Source organism: Gossypium hirsutum, chromosome A06 (genome assembly GCF_007990345.1).
Source record: "Gossypium hirsutum isolate 1008001.06 chromosome A06, Gossypium_hirsutum_v2.1, whole genome shotgun sequence".
Classification (NCBI taxonomy): domain Eukaryota; kingdom Viridiplantae; phylum Streptophyta; class Magnoliopsida; order Malvales; family Malvaceae; genus Gossypium; species Gossypium hirsutum.
Genome location: NC_053429.1, coordinates 122,372,047 through 122,398,730, shown reverse-complemented (window position 1 = coordinate 122,398,730; position 26,684 = coordinate 122,372,047). Strand labels below are relative to the sequence as shown.

The window sequence follows — 26,684 nt, the reverse complement described above, 5'->3', positions numbered from 1 at the left end:
TCCTTCCTAGTTTGACATCCATTTCCCTCTGAAATCTTTTTCCATAGGGAATATCATTCGTTTCTGGTACATTTTACTATGACGGATAGCCTTCAACATCTTTTCCTCAATCAAGTTCAGCTGATCATACCGGGATTGGACCCATTCTGCTTCTTTCAGCTTCAATTCTGATAAAACTCAGAGAGAAGGGATCTCGACTTCAATAGGCAAAACTGCCTCCATCCCATAAACCAGCGAGAAAGGTGTTGCCCCGGTAGAAGTTCTAACCAACGTTCGATAGGCGTAGAGGGAAGATGGTAACTTTTCATGCCAATCCTTGTAAGTCTCAACCATTTTCCCCACGATCCTTTTTATATTTTTATTAGCCACCTCAACTGCCCCATTCATTTTCGGGCAATATGGTGACGAGTTGTGGTGCTTAATTCTGAATTGACTGCAGACCTCCACTATTACGCTGTTATTTAAATTAACGCATTGTTAGATATGACCCTCTCTGGCATGCCATATCGACATATGATTTCCTTTTTCAAGAACTTACTAACCGCCGACTTCGTGACGTTGGCGTATGAAGTAGCCTCCACCCGCTTGGTAAAATAATCGATGACCACAAAGATGAAACGATGTCCGTTAGAAGCCTTCGGCGAAATCGGCCCAATGACATCCATGCCCTACATTGAGAAAGGCCATGGAAAAGTCATAACATGAAGAGGTGAAGAAGGCACATGGATCTTGTCACCATAAATTTGGCACTTATAGCATTTCTTGGCATAGTTGATACAATCTCCTTCCATTGTAGACCAATAATACCAGAATCTCATGATTTGTCTGGCTATTGTGAACCCATTGGTATGCGTCCCACAGATACCTTTATAGACTTCTTCCAGGATTTTCTTTGCTTCAACAGTGTTAACACATCTTAGCAGCAGTTGGTCTTTCCTTTTTTTATACAGGATTTCCCCCTCTAAGACATAGTCACCGGCCAGTCTCGTTAACATTCTTTTATCATTTTCAGTTGCCTGATCAAGATATACACGATTTTTCACATATCGTAGAATATTCTGATACCAAGGATGATCATCCCTCTCTTCCTCTTCATCGATATTGCAGCAATAAGTTGAGGCATCACAAATACTCATTTGGATCGGCTCCATTTCCTCTTATTTATTTGCTCTGATCATGAAAGCTAATGTAGCCAGGGCATCAGCCATCTAATTCTCATCAGGTGGGAGGTAATGAAAAGTGATATACTCAAATACTTTGATTAAATCTAGAATCGGCTCTCAGTAGTTGATCAACTTTGGGTCTCTTGTTTCCCATTCACCTTTGAGATGATAGATCACCAGTGTAGAATCCCCATACACCTCTAACACCTTGATTTTGCGCTCTAAGGCTGCCTGGATACCCATGATACATGCTTCGTACTCTACCATATTTTTTGTGTAATCAAATCCAATTTGATGATGATCTCCGTTTGGGGATATCAGGACTGCCCCAATTCCATTACTAACGGTGTTTGATGCTCCGTCAAAATTCAGTTTTCAAGGATGATCTTCTAGAGTGTCTTCTTGGATAGTTGCTACATACATTAGATCTTTATTGGGAAAATCGAAATTCAAAGGCTCGTAATCTTCTAAAGTTCCACTGGCTAGAAAATTTACTATTGTACTCCCTTTTACGGCCTCCTGGTTCATATAAACTATGTCGAATTCGGAAAGCAGAATTTGTCATCGGGCCATCCTTCTATTCAGAACGGCTGACTCCATCATATACTTAAGGGGATCTAATTTTAAGATTAACCAAGTCGTATGGGACAATATGTACTGCCTCAAACGCTGAGTTGTCCAAACCAAAGCACAACATAGCTTCTCAATTGGTGAATATCTCATTTCACACTCAGTGAATTTCTTACTGAGGTAGTATATCGCCTTTTCTTTCTTTCCTGTCTTATCGTGTCGACCAAGTACACATCCCATTGAATGGTCAAATACTATCAAATACAATATCAATGGTTTACCCAGGCTAAGTGGCGTTAACACCGGGGGATTAGACAAATATTGTTTGACTCTGTCAAAGGTCTTTTGGCACTCTTCGTCCCACACACCTAAGTTGTGTTTCTTGATAAGCCGAAATATGGGGTCACATTTCTCCGTTAGTTACAAAATGAACCAGGCGATGTAATTTAGTCTTCCCAAAAATCCTCGAACTTCCTTCTAAGAGCGTGGCAGGGCCAATTGCTATATAGCCTTGACTTTGTCAGGGTTGACCTCAATTCTTTTTTCACTAAAGATGAAACCGAGTAGCTTCCCTGATCTAGCCCCGAAAGTGCATTTTGTTGAATTGAGCTTTAGCTGGAACTTTCTCAGCCTCAAGAACAATTTCCTCAAAACTTGTATGCGCTCCTTTTCAGTTCGAGATTTTGCAATCATATCATCAACGTAAACCTCAATTTCCTTGTGCATCATATCGTGAAACAAGGTTACCATGACTCTTTGATATGTTGCTCCCGCATTCTTCAACTCAAATGGCATCACCTTATAACAAAAGGTTCCCCACAGAGTTATGAATGTGGTCTTTTCCATGTCTTCAGGATGCATCTTTATCTGATTGTACCCTGAAAAACCATCCATGAAGGAAAACAATGAGTAACCTACCGAGTTGTCCATCAAAGTGTCAATGTGAGGCAGTGGGAAGTTATCCTTTGGGCTAGCCTTGTTCAAGTCCTTGTAATCTACACACATCTGTACTTTTCCATCTTTCTTAGGGACGGGAACGATGTTGGCTACCCATTCCGAGTAATTCACCACTTGTAAGAACCCAGCATCAAATTACTTCTTGACCTCTTCTCCTATTTTTACTGCGACATCGGGTCTCATCCTTCGGGGCTTTTGTTGAATTGGCTTGCACTCCTCCTTTATGGGGACGCGATGCACTGCAATATCAACACTTAAACCAGGCATGTCTTGATACGACCATGCAAAGACATCTTTGAACTATTACAAAAGTTTAATGACGTCCTGCCTTGTTTCCTTGGTTATGCAAGTTCCGATTTTTACTTCTTTCCCCTCTCCCAAAGTCACATTTTCGGTTGTCTCTTTTTGGGCTAGGATCTGCTTCTCTTCCTGTTCTACCATCTTTAACAAATCCGGAGATAACCCACAATCCTTGTCATCTTCAAAATCTTGAGATCCTTCTAAACATATATCTCGCTCAAAAGGAGGTTCAGGGTCCATAATAGTGTTGCTCGCGTCATTGATATCTGGAGACCTACTGTAACACGAAAAAAATATCCAAAGAATTAATCTAAGAATGGCTTATTTGTACTGCATAATTATGAATGTAATGAGAATATGAAAGAAAATTTGCCCAGAATGAGATACAAAAATGTATTTCTTATTGAAAATAAGGATGTTTAGACATGAGCCTATTTCACAAAAGATTCTTATTATTTTTAGGCTTAAAACAATAAATGTGTTCTGAACACTGCTCTGTATTAGCTCTAAGAACTACAGGAATTTCTTCCACAGTCCAATTGTTTAGAACACTACCAAGCTCATAAGGGCGAATGCCTGATAAGTCTCTTTCCATCACTCCCTCCTCAGGTAGGGCGTTGATGCTTAAATTGCCCATCAAATCTTCAGCTGTCCCTTCTCTTGTCATCTCTGATTCTAGATGAATAATTCCTCCTGGCACGAATGTATTGGATATGTGGGGAAAGGTCATTGACTCCCACTTGACCTCTGTCTCACTCAATCGTCCCTTTCGTCTATCCTACTTCCTCTCTAACTCTTCCCTTTTTTGTTATGCGTCTGGCCTATACCCTAAACCAAAACGATCTGCTTACCAGCTAAACCCGACACTTCATCCCGTCCGTGGAGGTATTTTTCGAGTCCCCTTCCAGGCAATGCCCTTTTTCTACCATCAGTCGTAAGCTTATCCTCGTAGCTTCAGATATTTTCGACATTGGGATCTTGTATCCTTCGATAATAAAAGTCGCATTGAAAAATTCCAATAACCAAAAGGAATACTCAATTGCTTCATCATCATTCTCGATGTACGGCGCGTCACTAGTAACAAATGCGATAATGTCTTTCTCTGCATTTATGGTTATCAGCCGACCCTCCGTTACCAACTTCAGTTTCTGGTACAATGATGATGGTACCACTCCCGCTGAGTGAATCCAAGGCCTCCCTAGTAAACAATTATAAGAGGGCCTGATGTCCATCACGAGAAAGTCTACCTCGTATGTGTTAGGTCCAATCAGAAGGGGGATCTCAATCCTACCCCTTACTTTCCTTTCGGGCTATCGAACGCTCTCACTATATTCTGACATGTCTTTATATGGGAGTTATCTATAGGTAACCTGTTCAATGTGGGCAGTGGCAAGACATTCAGCGCTGACCCATTATCAATCAATACCCCTGGTAGTGTATACCCTTTACACCGGGTGGTGATGTATAGAGCCTTGGTGGACCGCATGCCACCTAGCGGTATCTCATCATTGCTGAAAGAAATGAAGTTATCGGCACTTATATTACTAACAAGACGGTCTAGCTTGTTTACTGAAATATCTTTAGCGACATAAGTTTCGTTCAACACCTTCATTAACGCATTACGGTGTACCTTCGAATTTTAGAGCAGAGCTAGCACTGATGTGCGTGCAGGCTACTTGTGCAACTGTTCCACAACACTATACTCACTATGTTTTATGAACTTCAAAAATTCTTTAGTTTCATCCTCAGTTACCGGTTTATTGACCAGTGGTTCTGACCTTTTTTCCCCCTGTTTAGCCATATGGGGCTTCTCTTTTCCAAGCTCAACTTTCATAGCTGGCATACTGACCAGACCTTCCTTTCCCAAATATGTTATATTACAAGTGTACTTTCAGGGCACCCTTTTGCTATTCTTGTAAGAAAAAGTTGCGGGTTTTGAATTACAATTCTCGGTGCTGTCTTCGCTCCAACTTCATTGATCATTGGTCATGAAATGATCACCACTGGGTAATTGACCTCACAGACCCTCTCTATCATCCCCTCCTTCGAGGCGCATATATCTTCTTCTTCAGCAAACTCGATGAACTCCAGCTCTTTGTTATTCATTAAACCCTGTACCAGGGCTCTGAATTCATCGCATGTTTCAATCTCATGTCCCTCCTCTCCATAGAACTCACAATAGTTTCCTTCTTATTGAGATTTGCTCCCAAAGTCTCTCATGATTAAACCTCTCTCAATCATCTTCTTCAAAACCTTCCTCATCGGGGTTTTCACTTCTGTCACATCCAACTTAATTCTTTTCCCCTCACTATCAGTTATTGCGTTTACCCTATTATCAGTATGATTGAGTAATAGATTTCCTACTCCAGGTGCATCGTCAAACTTCACAACGCCAACGTCAATGAGCCTTTCGACTAGCCTTTTGAAAGAAAGGTAATTCTCTATCGAATGTCTCACTGTTCCCGCATGTTATTCACATTGAATGCTTGCATCGTACCATTTGGGATATGAGGGTTACAACGGCTTTAAGAAGACAAGGGATACGACGTGCACATCAAATAGACTTTTTACAGCTCCCGGTATGTTATTTGAATAGGAGTGAACCGGAGCTTCTCCGTACTTTATTTTGTACTGGACTCCTATCTTGACGAAGCTTACTGGCCCGTGACAGTCGTTCTTGGTTGATTAACTGTGATTGGTTTTACATAACCCATGCTCACATTGCCAACCTCATTTTCTCTCTTCTTCGGGGCTGACCTTCTGGCGTTCTCTCCAGCCTCTATCTTTCTACACCTTATCGCATTCTCTATCATTTCACCGGACATCACTATGTCTGTGAAACTCTTTGCCGCGCCTCCCAGCATGTGGTTAATAAAAGGTGCCTTCAAAGTATTAATGAAAAGCATGATTGTCTCATTTTCCAAGAGCGGCGGTTGAACTTGTGTAGCAACTTCCCTCCACCTCTGAGCATACTGCCTAAAACTTTCATTCGACTTTTTCTTCATGTTCTGCAACGTGATCCTATCAGGCGCTACATTTGTTACATGGCCATACTGCTTCATGAAGGCCTGTGCTAAGTTCCTCCATGATTTGACCTTGGTACGATTCAGCTGATTGTACCATTTGGCCACAGCTCCAGTCAAACTGTCTTGGAAACAGTGAACTAACAGTTGATCATTATTGACATGACCAATCATCCTCTAACAAAACATCGTGATGTGGGCCTTAGGGCAGCTGGTTCCGTTGTATTTCTGAAACTCTGGCATTTTGAACTTCGGAGGGAGTACTAGATCTAGAACCAAACTTAATTCCTTAGCATCCATACCACACTGATAATCAGCGCTTTCCAGCGCCTTAAACTTCTCTTTCAGCCATTTGTATTGGACTTCCAGTTGCTTAGGAGTTCTCTCTTTCTACCTCTACCATGTCATCCAGATCAGGGACGCCGGGATTTGTCGGATTGTCTTCGGTGCCTGAGCCTGTCGGGAAGTGTGTTAATGCCAAAATGCCAGCTTGATGCTGAGGACTGATATTGACAGACACCCTTGGTGGATATGTGTTGGGCTGCACTGGGTATTTGTTGGGGCAAAACCCGGTGGGTAGACAGGGTCCTCACTGTCATCGCCAATGTTGACCATAGGGCTCTTCCTTTTTCCTGGCCCTCCAAGCAGTAACTAGGTTAACTGATTCATCATGTTCTTCTGCAATTCTAGCATCTGATCTTTCATATCCTGCTGAATCTTGGCCAGTTGCTCTTGCATCTGTACTTGCAACCAATCCTGCATTTCTTTCTGCATTTGTTCCAGTTTTTCAAGCTTTTGATCCAAAACTCTAGTTTTTCTCCGTGTGTAGTAGTGATGTTCCAAGGTAACTATAAATTAAGGTTCTTTTGTGAAGTTTAATATACATGATGCAATACAATGAAAATGCATGAGATGCATGCAAGACTAAAGAGGCGTCGATTCTGATTCAATTTCAATTAGAAAACTTTAGTAGAAAATAAAAATCTTTACATAAAACAGATCATATATACGGCTTAGCCTTAATGCTCAAAGTTTTAATTCTCTTAAGGAGACAAGCCAGCTCACACCCCCGGTCTGACTCTAATTCATACTTCACACTTAACACATCAGCTTGAACCGCTAAGGTCTGTAAATGATCGGCCACTTCTCGAATCTGAGCCACAGCTTCGCCCATGATATGATCTCTATCTCTGACTTGGTCTTGCGATTGATAAAACTGTTCCTTCCACTGCTCATTATTCAACTCAAGGAATTCAATTCAAAGTTTACAGTTCTGTAATGCAAACTCGAGTTCTTCTACCCTTCCATTCAAATCCTCGATCCTACTCAGACTTGTTCGTAGCTCAATGTCAAAGTTACGACCACGACTCTGATGTAGCGCCCTTTCTAACTCTGCTACCCGAGCTGCTAATATCTGATTCTCATATTGGCCTTCAACCAGACTCTTCTTCAAGGTGTTTTCACGTGCTTGAGCATCATGGTACCTCTTCTCCCACTAATCAGCTTTATCCTTTTCTTCTTAAACTTTTTGTCACCATTGCTCCGACGTCTTCTATAATCCCGCTGTTCTCATCAACATACGTAATTTCTTGTAATCGGTCTTTAAACTGTCTAATTCTTCTTCGGCTTTCCTCTTTCCTTTTCTTAGCTTCTCGGCCTCGAGTTTCTGAACATCAGCATCCAACCTCAAATGCACATTTTCTTCCTCCAATTGCTCTATCTTCTTTCTTAACTCTGAAATTCTCTTTTCAAAGTCTTGTTTTATGATTTCTAACTCAGAGGGGACTACTTGCAGGTATTCTTGCATCAGTAAAATGCTTTCTTGCCTTGGTCTGGCGATATTATCATTAACTCTTCTACCCCGCCAACTGTCATATTCGAGAATTGGACCTACAGTAACTCTTTTCATTCGACGAATCTGGTTCCAAGCGCTAGAAATCTCCTTAATCTTTTTCTTGTAGTTAACTCCCCCATACGTGAATTCAAATTGAGCTAGCCCATGCGTTGCAGGTATAAATTGTCTCGATCTGTATTGCCTCTGTGCGAGCAAAGGGAGCATATCCAATGGCTCTCCAAATTCCAGGTAGAGGTACCTAATCAAAACTCTCACACCGATAGAGGATCTCATCGGGAACCAACTAAAAAGCTCTCCACTCAACATCCTCCTCTTAGAGATTTCGAAGGAGTGCGATCCAATTCTCCTCTGATATGTCATCTTTCCTGGGCGTAACCACTATCTCTCTTAACGGGGAATAACTCTCGGAGAAAACCCGATAGGAAACTTTATCCACCCTCTAAAAATGGCTATGAAACCAAGCTAACAATAACTGCGTGCACCCTATAAATCTGCCTTCTCCAACTCTCCTGCATGCATTCAAAAATCTAAATGTCTCAGCCAAGATTGTTGGAATAGGTGTGACTCATTTGCCAAGTCGGTCAAAGAGTTCTGAGACTGCCTCATCTACATACCCTAATGCCCTAGGGAAAATCATTAAACCATAAATGCTCAAAGCAAAAACATCAACTCTCTTCTTCGCATCAGGATGCACTAGAATCAACTCCCTCAAACTCCTCCATGGGATGCACTTACATTCACCCTTTTGCTTGACCCTTGCTGCAATCCACTGCTCACTCATCCCTGTAATATTCATCAATTTATTTACTAACGGCAAGGCATTAGCAGCCTTAGAATAAGCCCTATCAACTTGAACCTTCGGACAATGAAGTAAAGCTATATATTCTTCTATGGTAGGTACCAAATCTACCTTCCCAAAGGTAAAGCAATTATAGGCAGGATTCCAATACTGAGCGAGGGCCCGGAATAAATGTTCGTCTACCTTGATGTCAAGTAAGTAAGGCAAATCCCCATAACTACCATAGAACAACCGCTTGGTCTCCTCATCCTACTGGTCTCATATCTCCTTTAATTCCTGAAGATCATTTTGCGTCACACTAACGCGGGTGTAATCACACAATTCTGATGTATACCCCTCGATCTGACTGTCCCCTTTCTCTAATTGCATTTTCTCTGACCATATACGGACAACCGCATTATCTTCCACTTTATCAAGAAATTAGTTTTCCATTACAAGCTCCCTAAATTAGTAATCGAACGTGAATCGACACCTCTCTAAAATGAAATGACACGCAATAATGGCTAAAATAAAACACAACAAGTCAGTATCATATACCAAATATAAAAGTCAAAGTAAATGAAAAGAGATAAGCAAGCACCAGTTTGGGCGATTGCTAAGGTTTGGAGTGGCTCTACCTAGGGTTGGGCTCTTAAGGCTCGTTATATGCGAATTGGTTCTAAAGAAAAAGGTACCTAAACCAGCAGATTCCTCGATCCTCACCCATTATAGGCTCATATGGACCGAGTTTAGTTCAGGGGAATACATTTCCCTATGGCTGTACGGAGGTGAAAACCTCACAAAGACATAGGTACGGATGTATCCCGAAAGCGATCCACTATCCTGCACGGAGGTGAAAACCTTACGAAGGCATAGTTTCTCACTCCCACTTAAAAAGGTGCGACCACAACGGTCATACAAGATGATGCGAAGGGATATAACAAAAAAAAAGATCACAATGCAAAACACGACAAAAACCATAAAATCCATGACATGCACTAAAAGGAACATATGTTTAAAAAACCAAACTTTTAATTTTTGACAAAATGACAGAAAATAATCAATTTTACGGCTTGACTCTCTTATGATGTCCCCAGTGAAGTCGCCAAGCTATCGAAACCATTTTTATTTTGAAAAACAGATATCGACTTTAAAACAAAAATGGAGTCGCCACCAACCCTTTTTGTTTAGGTGTGATCGGGTCACCTTGTGATCAATCATTTTAATAAAATATTTTGGTTTATTAAAATAACATTTTTGGTCTACGAAAAACTAGAAGACTGGTTCGGAAATCAGTTACGCATGAGGAAGGTTTAGCACCCTCGCAACGCATTAAATTGGTACTGTATTGATCAATTAATGTTCTAATGTTGAAAATTTGGGAAAAGATTTTAAAACGCAATTCCTTTAAAACATTTAGATATCTTGAACTGGAAATTGGGATTCTCTCGCTCAGAAGGAATAAAACATCATATCCAGCACGATAGGATACAACATTTCGAACCCTCGATACAAGATCAATTATGATTTTCAAAACTCATGCATTTGAAATTTAAAAAGGATATTTAGCTATTTGGCCAAACGGTACATCAAAATCCAGCACGATTGGGCACGATTTAGCAAATTTTCAAATACAAAATATTGCCTCATTTTTATTTAAGAAAACACGGATGAAATTTCAAAAGGATATTCTATATTTTAGTCGAATGAAAAATCGAAACCCAGCACGATTGGGCACGATCTCTCAAACTTCCAAACACAAAATATTACCTCGTTTTAATTTAGGAACATGGACGAAATTTCACAAGGATATTTCATATTTCGGTTGAATGAAAAAAGTCGAAACCCAGCACGGTTGGACACGATTTTTCAAACTTCCGAACACAAAATATTTCCTTATGTTGAGAGGTTTTCTTTTAAAACGCGAGTGGTTATAAAATGAATGGAAATAGGGAAAATATATATATATAATAATAATCGATGAGAGTGTCAAGAAAAATGTGGTAAAATAGGATCTTTAAAAGAAGCAAGTCGTGTATAGGCAAATTCTTAAGAAAATACAAATATGAAACAACATGAGACTTATAATGTACGTAGACGAAGTTAATATGAATTTTGTGTATATAATAATATATAAGGCGATCAAATTAAATATCATATAAAACTACATCATATGAAGGGCTTTTTTTTAAACAATAAGAATAACGAAAATAATATTAATGAAAATAATAATGAAAATAGTAACGATAATAATAATATATAATAGTAACGACAATAGCCATAATATATAATAGTAAAAATCATAGTAATAATAGTAATAATAGTAAAAATCGTAGTAATAATAGTAATAATATTAAACTTAATTAACGTGAGAAATAGCAAAAATAACTAAAAAAGGACTAAATTAGATTTAAAACAGAAGTTCTGGGGCCAACTTTAAAATAATAAAAGAATATGGCCAATCTAGGGACCCAATTGGAATGCGCGTCGTAGAGGAGGGACTCACTGGGAAAATATACCCTATTCCCAAACTGCGGCGTCTCAATACTTGCCTTTAAAAGACCCAATGATCAAATTAAAACTGAGGCAAAATTTTGGGCCCAAATTAGAAATAGGAAAAATTTAAATTGAAAAGCCCTAAAAAAGCGGAAAGACTAAAATGGCAAATAGCCCATTAATGAAAACACGCGGATCCTCCCTGAGTCGGGTCACGTGCGCTGGTCGTTGCCCTAAACGGCGCAGTTTTGAGGCTTATTGCCCTAAGCCAAAACGACGTCGTTTTGGTATTAATATATAACCCATGTTTTGAACCAAAAAAACATTTGAGCCCTCTGTTTTAAAAAAAAACTTCAAACTCTCTTCACTTTCTCTTCCTCCTCTCTACCTTCGACCAAGACTCCAGCTATAGACCATCGCACGCGCCGCCGGCCGCCGTCGCTGGCGCCGCCGTGAAGGTAAAAATTTTCCTTTTTTTTTGGAAATATGTTTGTGTTTATATGTATAAATGAAAGAAAGAAAAAAGTAAATAAATAAATAAATAAATAAACAAAATAAAAACTAAAACGCAACCCACATTTGTTTTTCTTTTCACTAAAACGCAACCCACACTTGTTTTTCTTTTCGATCTTGCTCTACTATATGATTCTCGATTTATGACTGAGATTGCTCTTGGATTTTGTTTGTATTCTGTATGTATATTTGTATTTTCGTAAAAAAAAACCATCCTTTAACATTCGTTTCGGAGGCTTTTATAGCCTCTTTTTACAATTGATTCTTGCTTGTTTGCAGGTGCGTGATCAAGCACGTTTCTGACGTGGCGTGGTGGTGTCGCGCACGTCGCGGGGTGGTGGCGTCCGGCGAGCGATGCCTTTGTTGAAACGGCGCAAAAGAGGTTTGGGGGCCAGGGTTTCAAATTTGCCAAAACTGTTTTAGGCTTATGGGCCAAATAGGCCGTAAATTTAGTTTGGGTCTGGGTCTATTTTTGTTGGGTTTTGGGCTGCTTGGGTAGTGCTTTTGCTTGTGTTTGGTTTTGGTTTTTTTTAATGGTTTGGGTCGGGCAATTTTCGGCCATAACAATATGGTTATTGCTATTACCACTATAAATTGATTTCTTATTATTATTATAATTGTATTAATATTATTTACTAGCATAGCATTTTTATTTTATTTATTTATTTATTTATCATTCTAACATTATCATTTAATTTTTTACCCACTAGTATTCTACTTTATTTTGCTAATCTTCATGCCATGTATCATGTTAAAATATATTTATCCATTTTTATACTATGCCCAAATGATTTAAGTGTATATCACTTTAAATGTTACATTCGTTTTACCTAACGCATAGGAAGTATGTAAAACCAAGGCAATGTTCATTATTTTTAGGATTCGAGGAGTCGTGCTCCTAACTTACGAAGTATGACTTCTTCCTAGAACCGAAGTAATCGAATATCCTATTTAAAATTAAAAAAAAAAAGATTTAGGTAATGATCAAATGGCGATTATTCTGGTTTTCGAGGGTTCGAAGCATCGTATCCTAACTTACGGGGCATGATCTTTTCTCTTTGATTAGCTCAAAATAAGGCCTTTTCGTATAATTTAATTTAATTAAGCGATGTTTCAATCAAATAACAACATACGAAGAGGGATCGTACTTTAAATTCTCTTCGAATTTTCAATTTTCGACATCAAAACAATAAGTAATCAACTAGGTACCAATTTTGGGCATTGTGAGAGTGCTAATCCTTCCTTATACGTAACCGACTCCCGAGCTTATTTTCTTGGACTTTGTAGGCCAAAATTTATCATTTTTGTAAATATAACCTTTTATTAAAATGATTAAATTTCGAGGGGACCCAATCACACCAAATAAAAAGGATCGGTGGCGATTTGTTGATGTGGCCAAGGAAAAGGGTGATGATTTGTTGCTCTCCACATAATTCGGTTAAAGGTGGAGTCGTATTAGATGTCAATCATGTGCCTGATTTAAAGAAGAATCTCATCCATTTTTGGTCTTTAATTAGGACTCAAATGCTTCGCAGAATGTTTGAGACAGGGTTAGTCACCAAAGGCTATAATAAGATGAAGAAAGTTGATGTTTTCTCTCTTGTACTGGTATTACTGGCTGCTGTTGCATTATACAACTTTGATTTGAAGACTAGGAGTCATTCAATTTCCAAGTTCAAGCACAGTCTAGACTTGGTTGACATTCTGCACAATTCAAGTTTGGCCCATAACAGACCATGAAAAAAGAGGCATGATAAATACGAGTTAAGGTGGAGATTTGTAGGGTGTGTCTCGTATTTATCAGACACATTGCATGCACCTTAGACGATAATCGATGAGCAACCAAAAAATGCCAAAATAGGCCCGATGTCGGGACGAAGAGTGTCGGCTCGTCGAGATGACGAGATAGACAACGTCATGACGAGGTGAATGGGATGTCACAACATGTTCTCATATTTGGCAACCGCATTTTAGACTTCAAACAGGATTGTTTCTCCTAGTTGGACTCTAATTATTTTAGGGATATTTTAGTATGATTAAAACTCTAATCTTAACCAATATAAAAGAGCTATTGTATCCCTATTTTAATATGTAAATGAACAAGAGCTTTTCTTAATGACGACAATATATAGTCGCATATGAATTTTGGTGAGAGTTTCATGGTAATTATGGAGAGAATTTTGTTCTTGAGTTACGACTTTATTTTTGGGATTTGGTTTGTACATTTAAGTTTATTTTCTCTATATTGTATTCTTGTTTGTTTACTTATTTAGTAAAAAGTCAAAGCCTTTTTTGCCTATTGTAAGACCCAATTTCTGCCCGGGCCTAATCAAAATAGCCCAAAGTAGCCCAATTTTCCTAGACCTAGCCTACAACCATCTTCAGCACCACCATGCACCCACGTTCTCCACCACTGTAGCTTCCATGCGTGCGTAGCCTACATGCTCTACGCCAGCACACCCACGAACGGCTTCTCTCCACGCCATACACACCTGCACTAACAACCTATAGCAATTGACAGCAGAAGAAAATGGCAGCAAGGAATTTGTGTTTTCTTTTTCATTTATTTATTTTTTCGGCTATAAAATCGAATAGAATGAAATGTACCAGGGTTTTTTTCCCCTTTTACAGACAAAAGCAAAATACAAAGAAAACATTGAAATACAGAGAAATCAAATCAATTGAGGAGGTTGAGTTTATTCCTTTTCAAATTTCTCTTGCTTTTTTCCCCTTCTTTTTTAGGTATGGTCTTGCTTTGTGATCGCAAAAAAAGTAAAAGAATAAGGAAGGGAGAAGGGGTACCAGAACACGGCCTTGAATCAGGGTGAAAAGCCCATTTTTAAGCGCTGTTGGCCTCCAAGTGTGGCGGTGTTTCGGTCTTGTAGTGGGGGAGAAGAACCAATCGGCGCATGGAGATTGGAATGAAGCCCTAGCAGAGTAGAAAGGGGGAAAACCTTTTTTTTTCTTCCCTTTTGACTCACGACAGATAACTTTGGGGAGGGGGAGTTTTCTTTTATGCATGAACCAAAAGGGGAATTTATGTGTTAGGTTCCTCCCCATTTGCGCTGACTTTTGATTAAGCCTTGACTGCATATTATTTATTTTTAAATCATCTCTGGAATTTATACGCTACTTCATCTAGGTCTCCTTTAAATGCTGCGTCTCAAGACCAGGGATATTTGCGTTTTAAATCTTGTTTATATGAGCATATCCCTTTTTAGCCTTTAACTTTGTTTTAGTAATTTTCTTAATTCGTAAATTGTCCTTTAAATCTTATTTTGGTTTCAATTGAGTTTTTTAGTTTATGCTTTATTCTTTGTAATTTTTTTCCCTTCTAAAAAATTTGCTATATATATTATTATTATTCGTTTTTAAATTTTTTCCCGTTGATATAGTATTTTAAAGCTATTTCATAGACCTTATGTTATTTTAATTTGTTATTTTTTCCGTTTGTATAAACTTTTAAATTGTTCTATTATAAAATTTTATTTTTATTTTGAAGTTTTCTTTTATACATATCTCTTTATTTTGGAAATTCATATGGTATTTATTTTAAATAATTTTATGTATTGATATGTTATACATTTTTGGGTATATATCTTTGTTTTTGTATTCTTTTGTGTATATATATTTTCTTAAATAAATCTATTTGTATTTCGTATTTTCTATTTTTTATAATCTATATATATATATAATTTATCCCTTTTTTAAAGACCCTATTTCATTATGTATTATTGTTTATTTTTAGACCTTTTATATTATTATTTCTGCATATACATATATTTTTACGATAAATTTTTCTTCATTTTATGCAAGTTATTTATTTAAGTTGGTATATTATATAGAAGGTATTCTGGTTTCCTTTCTACCTAATATTCATTTTAAAAGTCATGCATGCATTACCCTTTGATATATTATTCATTTTCCTTATTTTTTTATCTTTTTTTTCATACTACTTGTTTTTAAATTTTTTACATATAATTTGTTGGCTGTATATAGATGATTTCCAATTTCTTTTTCTTCACATGATTCATCCTTTATTTATTTATTTACTTGTTACATCTTGCTTGTATTATAATATTTCTTTTAAAATTGTCTTTTAATTCATTGACCTTCTAGTATTTATATTAGTATTTATATAGTATATGATATGTTGCCATTGCATGTACCCTAATTTGTTCCTTTGTATTTCCTTATTACTTTTGATTATTCATGTAATATTATTGTCACGTATTTTTATTTCATGCTCCATATTATGCTTGTATGATTATTATTATTATATCAAATTTTAAATTCCAAATTTTCGCCCAACATCGATTGCTTTTTACCCTTAAGTAAACCACACGAATATATTTTGAGCCGATTTTATAATTGCTTATTTGGAAACTCCTCAAAACAAGGCAATGTTTCGTGTTTGGAAATTCGCGAAATTGTGCCCTAACGTTCTGGGTTTCGATTTACCGTTTGACCAAATAACTGAATACCCTTTTAAACTTTCAATATGTGAGATTTGGAAACCATGAGGTGATTTTGATTTCGAGGGTTTAAGTTGTCGTATCCTAACGTGCTAGATGTGATATTCTATTCCTTCGGAACAAAAGAATCTTAAATGTCCAATTCGAGTTATTCAAATGTTTTAAAAGAAATTGCATTTCAAAATATCTTTTAAATTTTAGAGATAAGGACATTGTTTAATCAATTTGGTACTAATTCTGGGCTTAACGAGGTTGTTAATCCTTCATCGTACGTAACCGACTCCCGAACCCGTTTTCTCAAATTACGTAGGTCAAAATTGATATTTTAATAAAATAAAATGTTTTATTAGGTGATCCGATCGCACCTAAACAAAAAGGATTGGTGGCGACTCCAAACTTTCGTTTTAAAAAGTCGATTTCCATTTTTCAATAAATGGTTTCGACACCTATGTTTTTCCCTATTTGAGGGTTCTCCATGTAAAATATGTGTTCGTTCTTCTTCATTGTTATTATTTCATTGTGTATACAGGTCGATTCTTAACAATAACACTTAAAAATTACATATTTTTTTCTCAAATTCTTAAATATATCAATATTTGTCTTTAGTACTGTTTGAAAATTGGAAAAAAAATGAAAACGATTAGAGGAAATTGTTTGAAAAGACGAAACCCACAAAGTCATAGAATTTATATGTGTAGACTGTAGAGTTAGATTCATAAAAAAAAAATTTAACATATTAAAAAAAATTTTAGTCGTCATTTTCGTTAACGATTTAACATAAAATGAAATTGAAAATTTTTGTAGTTCAATGGGTAAAATAGAAACACATCCAAAAATTTAATAATGTTAAGAATTAAATTTAAATTTTAAATTTTAAAAATAAGACTAAATACTTAAAAATAAAAATATAAAGACTAAATTTTGAATTTACAAAAAATACAAACTACTTATATACATAACAAAGCGTAAAATAGGAGAAGATGATACCAATGTATTATATATACATAACAATGATATTTATCTTTTATTATTTTCAAATTTGAAAAAAAAAATTGAAATTGAAATTGAAGTGTTCTCATTTTTTTTAATTATCCACGTCAACTACCAATAAATTCTTCTTTTAAATTATTTAAAAATTATATATAAGAAAAATAAAAAAATTAAGCAATTTTATTTCAAAAGTAATTTCCAAAATTACAAGCAATTATCCTATCAAATTCTAACACATTATGATGCAACATGGAATCTAATAAAACTTAATAATACAAGTTTTAAAACAAAAAAAAAAACCCTCAGTCATTTAACATTTTTTTTTTTGAATTACCAAAACAGCAATGTGATTAGACTCCAAACTACATTTAGGGCAATCAAACCATATTTGAGACAGCAAATACCTTAATTATCATGCCAATACACTAGATTAAACCGTTTAACACATTCTAAATCCTTGGTTTCGATCATCTTTTCGCAAAGGAAAAACTCGACGGACTAATATCGATCTCGTGTTGTGTTCGAGCTATCCTAGGTGACATCGATACCCTTTGTGAAGCTCTAGATTCTAGAACCCTCATGTCTGCAACTTCCCTCATTTCTAATTGCGATCCACCACAACTGACTACAGGAACATCGATATCTCGGTGACTTGAAGAGTTGGCAAACGTATCGGCCGGATCCCAGTTGTCGTTCTCGAAGTCTGAATGCGCCGGAGACGTATGACCACTTTCCTCACTTTTTCGGGGATAGTTATGCAGAAGATGGACCGGAGACATCCCACGTGTTGGAGTTCCCGGCCTGCTTGAAAATGGCGTTGTATTCTCGGAACGCTTGCCCTGTTTAGTATTTTCCTTCGCTGTGTCGCGCCAATTTTTAAGTGCATCTGCAACTCTTTCATTGAAGACTGTTGGTCTCATCTTTGTTCCCATCTGTACACAAATACAAATATATAAATTAATAATATAATATTCTTTTAAACTTATAAATAGGAGAAAATCTTTTTAATCATTTAATGATCGAAATCTCGAGTTTAGACTTTGAACTCGAGTTTAGATTTAGGGTTCGAGATTTAGATTCGAGTTGAAATTCGGAATTCAAGATAAAATGATTACCAAAATTGTATATCAATAGATTAAAAAAATTATTACTAAATAGTAATTAAGGCTATATCAAACTAAATTTATAATATCTTCATCCAAAATTGAACCGATCTAATTTATTACCTGGTTCACTAAAGCATAGAGTGGAAGAGTGACGTAACTGCAAAGAACCTGTATAATGACCCTGAAATTTACAAATATATATTATCAGTATTTTGCTTTCATTTTTTTTTTCAAATCATTAATATATTTATTTATTATGATCTTAGCTGAAAAAGAAAAACTCACCCCATAGAGATTCTGATGACGATATCTTCAACTTTCTCATGGTAGCAAGAATTTATGCTGAATTCATACTGAATAGGATAAAAAGAAAGTGTTAGGTAAGCTAATCAAAACATTTTCTCAGGAGACAAACACGGGGTTTAGGTTTTTGCTTACCGTGCTCCACACGAAAAAGGCCAGTTGAAATGCATTCTGCACAAATGAAATCAGGATATTTATACCGTGTTGTTTTTCAAATCTGACATAAAAAGCTATGTTTGAAGCGAAAATTATTACCGTAAAAAGAACGATGTGAATGAGGAGGAGGAGGAAGCTAGAGCGACCGAACCAGAAGAGTTCATCGCCTGGTTCAACCAGTGGTGTGCCCTTCACCACACCCCCTCTCTCTTGAATCCTTAGCCCCATTTTTGTTATGATAACTTGCAGTTTAGTTCCAACCATTAGAATTATCTGAAATAAACAAAAGTAATTCCCTATTTATTATCCAAATTCAAGCATTATTGTAATCCATTATGTTTTAAAATGCATAAATTGTACTTACAATTAAGGGGATAAAAGGAAGCCACAAATAAGATCTCCATCCTGTTCAGTTTCAATTTATTTAGATCGTGATAATATTTATTACATTCGTAAATGATAGATATTATTTACGAAAATTCTTACCATGTGTATAGGCAAGAAGGAACAAGACCGCAATAAACCATATGATTGGACTGCAAATTCATATGACATTATATGTTAATATTTATGTTTGAATATATTCGAATCGAACATATATTTGTATCTAACGTTTACTCTCGAATTCAAATAAAAAACTGATTCCAACTACAACTTTAAAATCATCTTCTAATGATCTTTCTATGTATTTCTGAAAATCGAATTTTGTTTCCCTTTCTGATGGCAAATGTGCCTAAAAACGTAACAAATTTAAGTTTCAATTAGTAATGAAAACTCGACTATAACAATTGCAGCACGATATTGTAATCAATATTCACCATAATCTATTACAATAAAAAACAATGCTACAAATAAATAAAAACTCTGAAATTGTAATCTAAATCTAGACTTTTAACTTACCATGATAAATCCATGTCTCAATGTCAAGTAATCAACCTTTGTAACTGACCCATAAAATTGTCTAAAGAAACACACCTGACAATGAATAAATAATAAAATCTTAAAATATTATATTTAAACAGATAATAATATTAATTATCATAATTAAGGTTTGAATAATTTTTTTAAAATAATTAAAAATTTGATTATAGATAAAGTGGAGGTACTCCAAAAGTTCAAATGTCTACGTCCAAATGAAGTGTCCCTTACAAATCTGAACCTCTCAGGATCTACATTATCAAAAACAAGAAGAAAAAAAACTCATTATTATTTATTAATAAATTAATTTTTTATTCAATTTTAATTAAAATAAAAAAAAATATTTTTCTAAGTAGATAAATAAGTCTGGAGGCAGTAGCATTGGACCTCCAAAATGGTAAATTGATTATATAGTCCTTTCCAATTTTATGGAATAACAAGTTAAATAAAAAAAAAGGAAATTTTCATTTTAAAATACCATTGTAATATTGATATTCAACAGTCTTGGTTTCATTTTCCCAAGTCTTCCACGTCTTCATCTGCGGTCCAAAAAAATTATTTAAAATTCCATAGATAAGATAAAGATGATCTTAAATATTTTTATATCAAAATTGTTAAAAAATAAATAGTTTAAAAAATACCTTATAACTTCCCAAAACATAGGTGATAATGCAATACAGAATATGAAAGATTGCCAACACAAAGATGAATATATGAAGCTGGTGGATTCCATATGACGACACAAATGCTACTTTTCCCTGCAATTTCAAATTTTAATTCAAAATTAATTATAATTATTAATATTAAAAAAAAATCCAAACTCTAAAAACTACATTATTAATAGAGATAGCCACTAATTCTAAAACATAGAGAGTAAAACCAATGGCATGCCTTTTCTCGACATTTATCAGTTTCTTTAGGAGGGTATTTAGCCTTGGAATTCTTATCACAAGGATGCCACGTGTCCGCAACGCTTTTTGATATACAAATGTCAGCTATATGGTCTTTAAATACTGTTAGTAGGAATGATATAAATCCCATCAGCATCAGCTCTGCAACACACAAATACAAGTCTTCATATTATCAACATATATTTAATTTAATTATATATATTAAATATGAATATTTAAAATAATTAATTACCTATTTTAACCTTGTCGAGTGCTTCGTAAAGAGCTGGTTTATTCTTTTTCTTCAAGTATGCAACAATGTCATATATATGAAAAAGAAAACTTTTTTTTTTCGTAAAAATATCATGAATAAATATTAACAAATTAAATAATTAATTCAATCAAATCATATAACTACAATTAAAAGTGATATCTAATCTCGTATCATCGAATTGAAATTAGAAAACTTTCAAAATATTAAAGTAAGAATAAGATTACAAATAATAATATTTGAATTTCGAAATCATCTGATATCATCTTTTAAGGATGACTAAAATTTGAATTCTGAAACATGGCAAAGCAGATGCTAGTATAGAGGTATTCAAATTTTAGTTAAAACCAAATTAATTAATCGAACTGATCTAATTAGGTTAATCGGTCGATTAATTGATCTAGTTTGGTCAAGTTCGGTTAAAATTTTTTTGAAATTTCGATTAACGGTGAATTTGGTTCAAAATCGAGTAATTAACCAAATTAACTAAACTTAATAAATAATATAATATATTATATGTATTATGCTATTACTATTTTGGTTAATTCAATTCATTTAGTTAATTCAGTCAAATGAACATTATACACAGATAAATTTCGGTTAATCAGCTAAATTAACTGAAATATTTTGGTTCAGGGTATATTTTTTAAAAAAATTTGATTCGATTAATAGTTGAAAGATTAAAAAGTTCGGTTAATAGTAAATTGGTTCAATTAACCGATCGGTTAACCGTTTGAACATTCCTAAATTTGGTACAAGCCTTTAGCTCCCTTAATTAAATGAGATAATTTCAATTTTAATACCTCTTAATAATTACCTTTTTGATTGATAATGAAAATTCATTTTTAATCGCCTTTTTAAGGATGATTAAATGAACTGATTGAGTTATAAAGTAAAAAACTTGAAATTTAGTTATAATTTATGAAATTAAAAAGGGTTTTTAAAAAAATAAAATTAAACAAACCTTGCCGAGCATGTGAATGCCATGTTCGATGAAGATTGAATCAACAACAATAAATAAACACACCACTGCAACAGCCCATGTCGGTGTCTCTTCCAATGAACGTGCTAATTTTTCGGTATCAACCACCGGGGCCGGTGGCGCCATTGTTGTGCTCATTTTTCAAGCTTTCTGCAACTCAAGTTACTTCAAAAACTCTCTCTTATCTCTCTATATATTCAAATAGAGCTAATTTTCTTCTTGGATATCTTGTGTTTATCTTTTTAATTTTAAAATATTGGATCCAAAATAATGGGTTATTTATAGAGTTGAGTTTGCTTACAATAATGAAGAGAAAATAATTCCAAAAAGAAATGACTGACTTCGTCAAAGTGAGAGTGACCTTAGACCTCAACACCTCTTCTTCATCACCATTTCCTCTTACCTCTTAGCCCTACAACATTGACCAATTAATAATAATTTATATTAATGTTGATTATTATATTGTCTAAGGTTATGTTCACATTGAAAAGAGTTACACTAAAATGGGGTAAATTACCAATAAAAGCCCCTTTTTTTTAAATTTACCGAAATGGGCCAGGTCAGAAATTATTTATCGGAATGAGCCAGTTTTTACAAAACGCGTCCATGTCAGCGCGTTGTCAGGGGAAAAAGCAGGAAAACGCTTCCTCAAGGAAACGCTTTGCCTACGTGGATAGAAAACTCTTCCTTGAGGGCGCACTTTCTGTCCACATAGGCAAATCGCTTCCTTGAGGAAGCGTTTTTCTCGTGTTTTTATTAGGGTTTTCTGCAATTAGGATTAGGGTTTTGGGAATTTTGGATTTTTAAATTTTAGGGTTTTAAGGAAAAAAATTAAATAAATTAGAGTTTAGTGTTTGTTAATTAAATTAATTACTAATTTTAAAAAATTAGATTATGGTTTAGTGTTTATGGTTTTTAAGGAAAAAATCAAATAAATTAGGGTTTAAGGTTACTTGAGTAAATTAATTATAAATTTTAAAAAATTAGATTAGGATTTTAAGGTTTAGGGTTTTAGGAAATTTAAGAAAAAAATCAAATAAATTAGGGTTTGGGGTTTAGGATAACTTAATTAAATTATTTGTTAATCTAAAAAAGCTTCTACGTGGACGCTCTTTTGCTACAGTAGTCTCTGAAAAAATAAATTTGAGAAGACATGTCTGCGCAAATAGTGTCAAAAACGCTTCAAGCAGGATGCATTGTCAGCAAAAGTACTGAAAGAAGCTCCCACATGGACGCTCTTTTGCTACAGTAGTATCTGAAAAAATAATTTTGAGAAGACGTGTCTGTGCAAATAGTGTAAAAAACGCTCCAAGCAGGATGCATTGTTAGCAAAAGTACTGAAAGAAGCTTCCACGTAGACGCTCTTTTGCTACAGTAGTCTCTGAAAAAATAATTTTGAGAAGACGTGTCTGCGCAAATAGTGGTAAAAACGCTTCAAGCAGGATGCATTTTCAGCAAAACTACTGGAAGAAGCTCCCACGTGGATGCTCTTTTGCTACAGTGGTCTCTGAAAAAATAATTTTGAGAAGACGTGTCTGCATAAATAGTTTCAAAAACGCTTCAAGCAGGATGCATTTTTAGCAAAAGTACTGAAAGAATCTCCCACGTGGACGCTCTTTTGCTACAGTGGTTTCTAAAATAACTTGGGCTATAAATGAGCTAAATTTTATTCTCAGGTTGCATAACTTACAACAAAAAAAAAATAGAGAGGCTAAGAAGGATAAAAATTAAAGATGAGTGAACGCATTAGTGTTGTTATTTACTATGATGGTGAGGTTCGTCACACCGAGAACGGTGTTGTTTTTTTTTGGATAATACAATACGACTGGTTTTTAACCAGAACATAGATTTGACAGAACTTCGTAAAAGGATTAGGCATAAAATATTCGAAACGACTCTAATGAAAGTGTTGTCTATTAGGTATCGATTTTGTGCTTCCATTGATCTAGTAACATATGACTCGTTCGACATCAAAGGTGCTCGTAGGTTGGAGGCAATGGTGCAGACTCATCTTGCTAGTGGAGCATCATATATTGAGTTATATGTATAATTTACATCGCCAAATGATACATTTGCGGCTGCTGTTCGAGAGGAATACACGACCCCTGCCCGACACTCCGTTAGTGGGTTACATAACACGGAACCACCGGTTTTTGGTAGCGGTATGGAATACACAACCCCTGCACGACACTCTGTTAGTGGATGGGACATGCACCTAGGTGGGTCGATGTTTGATGTTGGAAATACGTACTGGGAAATGACATCAACTTATAGTGCTTGGCAATCTACATCTAATTGGGGACGTTATGAAACGCCCAGAAGAAGGGATGATGTACTCCCCATGATGTCCACCGGTGAGGGGACCTCATACGTCGCAGATGATGGTGGGTTAGATGATGAGTCCGATGTGGATCCACCTCGAGAGCCAGGCCACGATGGTACAAAAGTTGGATTATTTTCTGAACCGGAGCCTATTCCAACTGAACCTGAAGATGTTGAAGGGGGTTCAGATGAAGAAGAAGATCCACGATTCAGGGCATACTCGCCTTCAGCCCACATGCATAATGTTGATCTATCTGCAAATGATGCATTGGAGTTTCCAGATCTACCACACAGAACGCGTGATCATACAAGTTCGTTATTGGATTCGAGTGAATTTGAAGTTGGTAAGGAGTTTTCCAATAAGGATAGTTTTCTTGGTGTATTGAAACAACATAGCATCAATAATGGTGTTAACTACCACGTGGTTAAATCTAAATCCGATAAGTTTGAGGCGAAGTGTGCAGTGCAAGACGAAAGTTGTTCATGGAAAATCTACGCCTCGTTGAGGAAAAGGACAGGGTTGTGGGAGATAAAAAAGTATAAAGGTCCATATACATGTGCTGCAGGTACAGCATTTAAGGTTTTTGAATAATACTGTTATTATGTAATGTTACATTATTTAAAGTACTTCATTGACAGGTATTTCACAAGATCATCCCAAGATGGATTCAGCTATGTTAGCTAGCTTAATACTACCCACGGTAAAGGCAGATCCTAGGACTTCAGTGCTAGTCTTAATTGCCAATATTCGTAACCAAATGGGGTACATGCCCTCTTACCGCAAGGCTTGGATAGCTAAGCAGAAGGCTTTGGAGAATATGCATAGTAGGTGGGACGCTTCATATAATGAAATATGGCAGTGGTGTTAAGTGCTAGAGAGATACGTCCCAGGTTGCATAACAGACCTTCAAACAGAACTTGCATACTACAACGACCGATTACTCCGTGGATGCCAAGTATTTAAGCGTCTCTTTTGGAGCTTTAAGCAATGTCGAGATGCATTTGCATATTGTAAGCCATTGGTACAAATTGACGGTATATTTATGTACGGTAGATATACCCATCGGCTATTGCTAGCAGTCGCATAGGATAGTAGTGCAAGAATCCTTCCAATTGCGTTTGCAATAACACCGTGATGACTGGGATTTCTTTCTTTCTAGGTTAAGGATGCATATTTGCCTCCAACCTGATATATGCGTTATATCAGATCGAGGCACCGGGATACTAGCTGCAATTGAGCGACAGGTAAGTCTATGGCATCGCACACACCATCGGTATTGCCTAAGGCACATTGCTTCCAACTACTATAGGCAATATCCATCTAAAAGTGAACGACGGCAAGTGGCCAACTTAGGTATTTAACTTTATTTCTATTAATATAATTTTGTTTGGAATATTGAATTTATTTTAAATGGAAAAATGGTATATAATTTTCGCTATCAACTTATATTGGCAGGGTATAAGATAAGTAAGGACCGTTTTCATGAGATATTGGCATTTTTCCATTCAGTTAACGAAGAGGACCATGACTACCTATGTAATATACTTTTCAAACAGTGGACACAAGCATAAGACGGCAGCTTACGATATGGTCACATGGCCTCAAACCTGGCCGAATGTATAAATTCTGTTCTGAAAAGAACACGTCATTTACCGATAACATCAGTTGTGCAAGAGACATATTTTCGTTTAGCAGCACTATTTTCGAAACGAGCAGTGAGTTATGCAGGCCAAATGTAGGGAGGCCATGTATTGTGCGCAAAGGTATTGCAAGAAATTAACAAGGCGAAGGTACGGGCGAACACTATGCACACAGTGTGTCACGATTGAGACAACTTATGGTTTCGTGTGACAGAGTTTGACAAACCACACCAAGGTATTACTGGCAAGCAATATCGTGTACACTTATGAAATAGGACTTGCGATTGTAGGAGGTTTGACGCACTTCGTTATTCATGCGCTCATGTAATTGCAGCTTGTCAAAATCTTCGTCTGGATCCCATGAGCTATGTCGACGACGTGTACAAATTGGAATACATGTACAACGTGTGGAGACACATATTCCCACCGATCCCAGATAAGCATAAGTGGCCCTCTGTATCGCTTACTCCGTTTAAGCTGTTACCGAATAGAGAGTTACGGCGTAAACCAAAGTGTCGACCTTGCTCGACTAGAATACGCAACAATATGGATATTCGAGAAACAACCAATCAACAGAAGTTATGTGGATGGTGTAGGAACCCAGGCCATACAAGTAAATCATGTCCAAATCGCAATAGTTGATAGTTGTTGTAATTGTCAATATATTGTATTATTTATATTTTATTACATGAAATAATATAAAAATATTCAAAATATTGCTTTATTTAAAATAATTTTTATTTTATTAAAATATAAAAGTAAATTATAATTACTTTATTTAAAACAACCTTTTATATTATCACATGAAATAATATAAAAATATTCAAAATGTTGCCTTATTTAAAATAATTTTCATTTTATTAAAAATATAAAAGTAAATTACAATTACTTTATTTAAAATAACATTTTATCTAATTACATGAAAGAATATAAAAATATTCAAAATGTTGCCTTATTTAAAATAATTTCCATTTT

At 35.7% G+C, this 26,684-nt stretch overlaps 2 protein-coding genes across 4 annotated transcripts; both read right to left on the bottom strand.

The window, feature by feature from the left end:
• Positions 1 to 13,838: 13,838 nt before the first annotated feature.
• LOC121230758 (uncharacterized) lies at positions 13,839 to 14,904 on the bottom strand. 2 transcript variants are annotated; one of them, XM_041116093.1, is made up of 2 exons: positions 14,458 to 14,904; positions 13,839 to 14,160 (listed from the first exon to the last, which is right to left on the bottom strand). In XM_041116093.1, exons 1-2 carry the CDS (start codon positions 14,746 to 14,748, stop codon positions 14,020 to 14,022), a joined length of 432 nt encoding a protein of 143 aa, XP_040972027.1. In that variant the 5' UTR covers positions 14,749 to 14,904; the 3' UTR covers positions 13,839 to 14,019. The 2 variants fall into 2 exon arrangements, with proteins under 2 accessions (XP_040972027.1, XP_040972028.1); XM_041116094.1 differs by having other exon boundaries at positions 13,839 to 14,147; positions 14,458 to 14,833.
• Positions 14,905 to 17,326: 2,422 nt separating this feature from the next.
• Positions 17,327 to 20,882, bottom strand: LOC107941438 (MLO-like protein 12). Of its 2 annotated transcripts, XM_041116092.1 has the most exons (12): positions 20,747 to 20,882; positions 20,495 to 20,655; positions 20,245 to 20,361; positions 20,082 to 20,142; positions 19,773 to 19,854; positions 19,586 to 19,667; positions 19,327 to 19,418; positions 19,172 to 19,224; positions 19,050 to 19,090; positions 18,785 to 18,958; positions 18,665 to 18,700; positions 18,508 to 18,579 (listed from the first exon to the last, which is right to left on the bottom strand). In XM_041116092.1, exons 2-12 carry the CDS (start codon positions 20,648 to 20,650, stop codon positions 18,508 to 18,510), a joined length of 966 nt encoding a protein of 321 aa, XP_040972026.1. In that variant the 5' UTR covers positions 20,651 to 20,655; positions 20,747 to 20,882. The 2 variants fall into 2 exon arrangements, with proteins under 2 accessions (XP_040972025.1, XP_040972026.1); XM_041116091.1 differs by lacking the exons at positions 19,327 to 19,418; positions 19,773 to 19,854; positions 20,495 to 20,655; positions 20,747 to 20,882 and adding exons at positions 17,327 to 18,052; positions 18,347 to 18,407 and having other exon boundaries at positions 18,512 to 18,579; positions 19,172 to 19,221; positions 19,586 to 19,660; positions 20,245 to 20,284.
• Positions 20,883 to 26,684: the final 5,802 nt, after the last annotated feature.